This window comes from Verticillium alfalfae, genomic scaffold (assembly GCF_000150825.1).
Source record: "Verticillium alfalfae VaMs.102 supercont1.14 genomic scaffold, whole genome shotgun sequence".
NCBI classification, from domain to species: Eukaryota; Fungi; Ascomycota; class Sordariomycetes; order Glomerellales; family Plectosphaerellaceae; genus Verticillium; species Verticillium alfalfae.
In genome coordinates this window covers 398105-406115 of record NW_003315025.1, presented here as the reverse complement: position 1 = coordinate 406115, position 8011 = coordinate 398105, and the positions used below count along the sequence as shown (strand labels likewise).

The 8011-nt window shown below is 55.1% G+C and overlaps 3 protein-coding genes across 3 annotated transcripts in view; 2 read left to right on the top strand and 1 right to left on the bottom strand.

Annotated features, from left to right (window-relative positions):
• Positions 1-2: 2 nt before the first annotated feature.
• Positions 3-1376, bottom strand: VDBG_09090 (carboxypeptidase A4; the record flags this gene model as incomplete). The annotated part of the gene is made up of 5 exons (XM_003000549.1): positions 3-484; positions 540-654; positions 720-764; positions 814-944; positions 1082-1376. The coding sequence occupies 5 exons, from the start codon at positions 1374-1376 to the stop codon at positions 3-5; spliced, it is 1068 nt and encodes a 355-aa protein (XP_003000595.1).
• Positions 1377-4210: 2834 nt separating this feature from the next.
• On the top strand, positions 4211-6731 carry VDBG_09089 (conserved hypothetical protein; the record flags this gene model as incomplete). The annotated part of the gene is made up of 2 exons (XM_003000548.1): positions 4211-4246; positions 4761-6731. The coding sequence occupies 2 exons, from the start codon at positions 4211-4213 to the stop codon at positions 6729-6731; spliced, it is 2007 nt and encodes a 668-aa protein (XP_003000594.1).
• A 1126-nt stretch (positions 6732-7857) lies between these two features.
• Positions 7858-8011, top strand: part of VDBG_09088 (pectin lyase) — a gene marked incomplete at both ends in the record, with an annotated part of 1071 nt that continues 917 nt past the window's right edge. Inside the window, one exon of the mRNA XM_003000547.1 lies at positions 7858-8009. Within this exon, the coding sequence (XP_003000593.1) occupies positions 7858-8009 (152 nt within the window). The remainder of the gene's footprint in view (positions 8010-8011) is intronic.

The following is an 8011-nucleotide window of genomic DNA, read 5'->3' as shown; positions in this document are numbered from 1 at the left end:
ATTCAGCCCCAAGACAGCTCGGCATTGGCAACGTCATAAGCCCAGTCCATGGAGACACCAGAAGTCTGGTAAATGGTCGGGCACGTGGGACCGAAGACAAAGTTGAGGCCGTTGACGCTCTTGATGGCCTCGTTGACACCGGCGGCGAGCTTCATCTGGTAGTCGTTGTTCGCCGCAACCTCAGTGCAGCTGTAACCATACGGCAGCATGATGAGCTGGCTGAAGGCGTGCCAATCGACGAAGAACTTAATGCCGGTGGTGCGCGACAGACCGAGAGTGTGGTTGGTCAGTACCTGCATCTCGGGAGTGTCGCCAGGGGCAAGGCCGCGGTATGTCTCTGAGCACGGGTTCGTCGATGAGCCGCCGGGGACGTCCCACTTGTAGGGCCAGTTTCGGTTGATGTCGGTGCCGATGCAGGAAGCTCCGGTGCGGACCTGGCGGTTCTTACGCCAGAGGCGGTTCTCGGTGTAGGTGAAGACAAAACCTGCACATGTCAGTGGACTGCCGACCCGAGCACCTGGAAGAAACCAAAATCATACCGTCAGGGTTCACAATGGGCATGATGTAGAAGTCGTAGTTATCGAGGGTGCGGACGGAGCTACAAGCGCGCTTCTTGTAGCCATCAATGACCTTGTAGGTCATGTACTCAACAGTCTATGAGCCGTTGTTAGCCAATCGATCTTTGAACACTTTTAGGGGGGGGGGGGGGCAAAACTCACCGGAGCGACAATCCACTCACGCGCGTGAACTGTACCGTGCCAGATCTTCAGTTTTGTCAGCATAAGTATATCAAGCAAGGGTCGAGTGACGAACAATGGCCTCGTGCTTGCCGGGTCCGTCACGGCCCCAAAGGTGGATGCCCTTGATGGGACGGCCCTCGAGTGATTCGCCAGCAGTGTAAATCTCCGAATTGTCGGGGAACGCAGCATGCAGATCTCGAGATACTGTGGTGATCTCAGCTCGTGTACGAGTTGAAGTACGAGAGGTCGGGAGTTCCTGCGCGCTGCGACCCTTGATCTTGCGGTGCTGAGAAAGGCGTTCAGCATTCATTGTCATGGAGGAGCCAGTTGAATACACTCACCAGTGTAGGATTCGAATTCGCCCTCAGCAGCAAGCTCGGCGCCAAAGTCCTCAAAGGTAACCTTAGCGTCGAGGTTCAGGGCCTCGAAGGCGGCGAGATCCTCGGGAGCGATGGCGACGTCGAGATGATCGTGGTCATCCTGGCAGCTGAGAGACACGTAGTTTAGGCCAGCGAGAGACGCCTCGACAGCGTCAAAGTTGTCGTGGCTGTCGATCGAGAAAGCCTTGAAGCCATCGTAGGAGACTTTGGCCGCCGCCAGGGGCAGGGTTGCGGCAATGATGGTAGAGGCTCTCATGGTGACTGGAAGGTACTGGACGACAGGTACTCGCTGCTCAGCTCTAGTTGGCTGGGACTGCTTGCTGATATCGAAGGAGAGCTGTCAAAGGCAAAAGATCATGGTAAAGTGTAGGGCAGTGGCGTAGGTTTTATCTTGAGGTCCAGGGAGCTCCATGGAGAAGGATAACCGCGGAGACTGCGGATCGAGGTAGCATCGGATGGTGGGTTCTGGGCCACGCAGAGCGAATGCGACCCCAGCTCTGGGGCGTCGAGTTGATGCATGCGCCGTGATAACATGCTGTCATGGACAGAGACTCGGGGTCTCCCCTGTTGACCAGCAAGGCAGGTAGCCTGTCGATTTCACGGGGGCGGGGTGAATAGCCAAGAACATGACTGTAGCTTTCTCTTGGCCACTAGACTGGAATAGTGATGGTTGACGTAGCAGAAGGGGCGTTCAGACCTGGGAGTCGACCGATTGGGCCGTTGGGGATCGCCGCAGCTCGGTTGGATTACTTGTAAAGATGTGGAAGCTGGCCGAGAAAAGGCAGCTCGTGAGAAGGTGGCTGGCGCCGAGAGGTTTGCTGTCGCGAGGAGCAGTAGATGGTGCAGATGTTTCACCTTCCCGATGAGTATAGGTAAGGCGTCGTGTTGCTCCATTCCACTTCGGACGCACAGCAGTTGAAGGCGGTTGAGCTTCATCGGCCAGGGCCTGGGGGCTTGGCCTTGACGCTAACGCATCATGGACAGGGGCTATGTTTCTTGACCTGCCTGTTTCCCGTTGGCGGTGCGGGGATCATCGCAATCCTTATTCTCTCTTTAGGCACTCTCATCGCCCAAGTAATTGGACACCCCTGTCGAGAGCTCGGCCTCCCAGGCCTTTCTTATGGGCGAGAAAGTGCGGGGATAGGGTTCTTGTCTCTTCCCCGCCTTGCCAGACCACCACTTCTGGGCATTCACTGGGATAAGCAGTCAACTGATTGGGAGGTTCCTTCCAGATTACGAGTGACCACGAGGGAGTCAACAGAGGTGGTGGGCTTTCTCGGCCAGTACGGGGTCGTCCGATCTTGCAGTGTTGGGAATTCCTCCGAATTGGCATGATTGGGCGCTACCGATGGGCAACATGTAGTGGTTTCCACCGGAGACGGCCGCGACTCCAATGTAACCAGACAGGAGCGCATATGGTCCTTCTACAAATAGAGCTTGCGAAGGTTATATCGCGCTATAGAAGGCAGGGGGGCGAATAGCCCCGCGTTGAGCCGCGTGTCTCATGCCGAAGGGCTCCTGCACCTTGTCGCAGACACGAGAGATTTCGGCTCCGGAGGGCTGGAAGTAAAACGGGATGTGGAGGTCTCTTGATTTGTCGACCCCATCAAGCTGTTCAATCACCGCATAAGGCTTTCAGCAGGAAGAGTGTCAAGCTTTTTCACATGCAGGCTTCAAGGCTGCTTTGATCCTGCCGGGTCAGGACCACTGCAGAGCCGGGTGATCTGACGTTTATATGGTCACCGTAGTTTCTACGCCATTCACCAATGCCCTGGTGGATGTCCATCGAGCTGAAGATAACATTACTTCCAATTTCCAGTTTCACGTGGCTCAACTTGGAGTGATTAGCTTACGCCAGGAGATTTTCCTACTCCCTGCTGCCTCTGCAAAGTAGACTACTCTTCACAATGGTCATTTCAAGCACAGTTACCGCTCAACTTAGCAGATTTGAGCCATCTTCTGTTATTTAGTAGGATTGACTCGATCTTCTTTGTTACACTTTACGATCCAAGAATATAGCAGGACGGAATATCGAACCTATATTTCGTGCAGCAGGGTCGAATTGCCGGCGTGGAAATCCCAGGTGCCTTGGAAGAATTCAGGGTTTTCAAGAATCTCCCTCCGGTCGCAGAGGCTATTCTTCTGGACTATGGCTTTGAATGTCTTCACTTATACACGCCCTCTTGTCCCGAGGCCGGCGAAATGAGTAAGCTTTCTTAAATCAGAGCTGCAAAATAGTAGCTCATGTTTTCAAACTCCTGTTGTTACCTATGAAAAGCCTGTTGATGAGTCCGAGATGTCCATATGGAGCGTCAAACTTTCCATAGCACCGTAGGCCCTTCGTTGTGTGTACACCAGCGAGCTCTTTCCATTGTAGTTTGCGTCACAAACCGGATGGCTCGAAATGCTTGATCTTTATGCCACGGCAGTCACTAGTCCGTTTCCGACTGACGGTGGAGCTTTGGTGTTGCTGTCATGCCAAAGAAGAAAAGAAAAAGAAGAACGAAGCGAGGTAGGGTTCCAGACGACATGGGTATGGAGGTCAGGCCATGCCAGAGTGAAGAAATATTCTGCACATCGTCACCGCAGTGCAATTATTGAGTGTGGTAGATGAATATCTGACATCTGCCCATCCAGCCTTCTACGACGAAAAAGGCCGGCCGTAGACCCATGGAAGTTCCCCGGCAAACTTCAAGTTCCAGGGCGACTATCCCAGCTTTCCCCCCTCAAAGCCCTCTCCGAAACCGAAGAGTCAAAATTGGGAGACTCTAGGTCATTTTTCTTTTACAGTGAAAAGCTAGATCAATATTCCAGTATGATGACCTCAGTTTTGATTACAGCCATATATGGCAGCTTGCCTTGCTCAGGCCATCCATATCTAGACAACAACGAAATTCACTCAAGCACTCCGTCCTTGACCAACGTAGATCTGGACGCATTGTCTTCAAAGCTCCCCATATTGAACACCAACAGAGCGTAGATGCGTTCTTGTTTATCATCAAGCCGTTCCAGTGACATTTCGGGTAGTGCAATTCGCAACTGCATTCCATTGATACGGGGCCAAAGGAGCACCAAGATCGCACGGAGAAGATGTTGCAAAAGGCCGGCGCCCTAGCTCAAAATTCTGTGAGATATAGTTCATTACAGGCCATGAACAGAGTTCTCTCCTCACGTCTTGCTAGATTTCTTCGCTGGTGAGGACACTGCTGGACGTTTGCGTGCGGCTCAGTCTGATCAGCACCCCCAAGGCACTTTTGCTTCGGCTCCTGCTACGTGTGCACCGACCACCGGCGAAACAGAGGTAGATATCTGCATCGATTGGCCTCGAAACAGAAATTATCTGACCAGAAAAACCCAACTCAATAGCGGCTGGGCATGGTCGACGTAGTGTTGTTCATATTTGCGATGTCGGCCTCGGCGCCAAGCCAATGATGAGAGTCGATCTAATCTTATCAGATCATCTGATGCAGCCAGCCACGAGCGCCGGTCGCCGAGCTGATCTCGTCATCTGACCCGAGTTGCACTTCGCCTTGCTTTCGACCTCCCACCAACAAACGCATCCGTCGAAATCAGTATCGATGGATGCGACGCAACCCCTCGCTGGCTGCGAGAAGCCCTTCACTCTTCTATCCTTCAAGAGGATGTCGTTACGGCGTCGCACGAGAAGCATGGCGGCGATAGCACCCCGCCAGATCCCGCCCGGCTCGCCTATCTGCGTCAATTGATCGCCGCTCTCCTCGAAGGACGACGGCTGTCAGCGACATATAACTATGTCCTCTTAGCCATTCTCGCCATCCTGACAGCTTGCCATCTCCGGGAGAAACTCGTCGCAACAGGCTGGTGGAGAGCACGATTCAGCCGTCGGAGAGCTCGGTGCAGCAAAACCACGATCACAATCTCATCACATCGGCCATGTCAACAAACAGACGCTTCATCATCTTCATCAAGCAGCACGATTCAGGGAACAGCAACTCCTCCTGAAGTCGGTAAAGATGAAGGAGCAGAAGGCGAGCGAAGGCCTCTACTGGGATATCCGCGACAGTCTACAGCCCTTTCACCCTCATCTCGACCAGGGCCTTGGACCCTCGTCGCATCCTTGCTTGCCTATCAACCTCGGCGGGTCCCCTTCGTCAACAAGACGCTCCCATCCAACGGCACTTCTCTCTTCGTTCTTTGCTTCCTGGGAATCAATGTCTTTTTCCAGTTTTACCATGCTCCGCTCGTTGGCAATCTCCTCTTCGCCTTTGCCGACCGAGCCGGTTGCATGTTCGTTGTCAACTTGCCACTCCTGTATCTCTTGGCAGCCAAGAACCAGCCCTTGAAACACCTGACGGGCCAGTCATACGAGGCCCTCAATATATTCCACCGTCGTGTCGGCGAGCTGCTCTGTCTTCTGGCGGCGGTGCACTTCGGCGGCATGATCGCCTTTCAGCTCTTCAAGCCCGAGTGGCTCATGCGTGGCACCTTCTGGGACTTCTTGCAGCACCGCCTCGTGCTCCTCGGCATCGGTGCTTTTGTGTCCTACGAACTGCTGTACCTGACGTCGCTGGGTAGTGTCCGGCAGAGATGGTACGAACTGTTCCTGGCATCCCATGTCCTTCTGCAGAGTACGGCCCTCGTCTTCCTCTGGCTCCACTACCACACGGCCAGGCCCTATGTCACGGCGGCGTTGGTCATCTTCGCTGTCGATCGGCTCGTCTGGCGGCTACTCATCAAGCAGACGACGCTGTCAGCAGACCTCACTGTGCTGCCTGATGGCGACACGATCCTGCTTTCCGCCAATTGGGATGTGGCACCGGCGACAGCGTTGCAGAGGGGCATCAAGGCTGGGTGGAAACCGACGGACCATGTGTTCCTGACGGTCCCCGCCCTCGGTCGCACACATGCCCTGCAAACACACCCCTTTACCATCGCATCAGCTGGACCATCATCTACCGGCGGTAACAGCAGTAGCAGCATCAGCAACAGTCGTCGTGGTGCTGCCGGTGGCACACCCCATGCGTGGCTCAATCTATTAATTCGTGCGCATAGTGGCTTTACCAGGGACCTCCTCCACTACGCGCACAGGCACAAGACGGTATCGGTGCGCCTCGATGGGCCGTACGGGTCCTCGCACGCCATGGACACGCTGCGATCTGGAGATGACGTGATCCTCATCGCCGGCGGTTCCGGCATAGCCGTCACCTTTCCCTTAGCCTGGGCCCTGCTCAAGCACCACCAAGAGGATGAGGATCGAGGCCGGGGTGTGGCGCCGGCAGGGCTACTGCTCGAGTCGGGCGGCGACGAGGGCAAGGATGCAGCACGGAGAGTGCGTCTGTTGTGGATCATCCACTCTGACGAGCACCGATATTGGGTGCCCGGATCACTGCTGGACGACCTCGTCGCTGCCGGTCTGCACCTCGTCGTGTCGCGTCCCACGGCCATTGCCGGGCGACCCGATGTGCAGGGCCACGTGCAGAGCTGGATCAGGGAGGCAGACGCCGACGGGCGACAAACCCGCGTTCTCGTCTCGGGGCCGGATGGTCTTAATCGGGATGTGAGGAACACGTGCTCACAGGCCATGTGGGGTGGTTCCGACGTTCGTGTCGTCGTAGAGAAATTCGGCTGGTAGCTGAGGGTCTATCAATAAAGAAATGACACTAACCTTGCCTTTATCGTGCTCCTGTGTTTGCGTGTGTAGCTGATAGATTGCGAAATAGATTGGAAATGGCCCATCCCCTATTGCTCCGAGGACTTGCAAGGGCCGGGCCGCGACGAAAAAAAACGTCGAGACGCTGGTGGCTTTTCGGTGGTGAGCTGGCATGGGCGCCGTCGCTCAGCCCAGCCCCTTGACGAGGCCAGAACGTAAACATAGTTAAGCTTGTCTTGATGATGGCGTGACATCCCGAAGATCAGAAGCGCCTCGTCCCCGTTCGTGGAAGAAAAGACAGAAGACGACGACGATCGTCCCTAGAGCCAAGCATGCAGCCTTTGCTGCCCTTCTCCGAGACACGTTCTCCCTCTTCGACCCAGGTTTCTTCGGCAGATGAGTATAGGGCCAGTCTCGTTACAGGTGTCAAAAGTGGCCGTGTTTCAGTCTTTTACTAGGTGGCGGCCCTTTATTCTCCGCAGTCCGATGCACAGCAAATGAATCACGAACCAGCCAAGATGAGAAGGGGTTAGACGTGTCCACGAGCAAGTGGAGCGGCGTCGGACGTTCCCCGCTATGCCCCCTCGCATTCACGATGAAATGGGCCATGGTGTTGGGTGTCCCGGCAATGCGGCACACGACTCAGGGTCTTGGATTCCTCTTCAGGATCGGAGCCTGAGCCACAAACGGAGGCCGCACCCGGGCGGCGGGGACGAGAGCTATACGCAATTGTAGAATGCCGTGCTGAAATGAGCTGTCGGGGCAAAGGAGGCGTTCGTTAGTGGGCTTGTTTGATTGGGAAATGACCAGATTCGGGCTGAACGTGGGATGAAGCCTGGATGGGGACAGCTCGTGGTCAAGGGGTTCAACGCGGTGAAGATGATATAGTCAGGCTCATCCTGCTGAGTGCTGTTAGTCGTTGCTTTCTGATCGTCAACGACGTCCTCTCTTTTCCGGGTACATCGTATCATCACTCTCGTTCTCTACATTCTTTTCTTCACACTGCATTTCTTGCTCTCCATCCAATCTTCATTTCTCTTCGTAAAGGCCAGCGGCTAGATACTCCAACAGTCAGTTCGATCTCCAACAAACAGCTCGATCATCAACCATGCGTACCTCCATCACTCTCTCCGCGGCACTGGCTGCCCTCCTCCAGACGGCCGCCGCAGTGACTGGTGCCGCCGAAGGCTTTGCCAAGGGCGTCACTGGTGGTGGCAGCGCCACGACCGTCTACCCTACGACCAACGCCGAGCTCGTCAAGT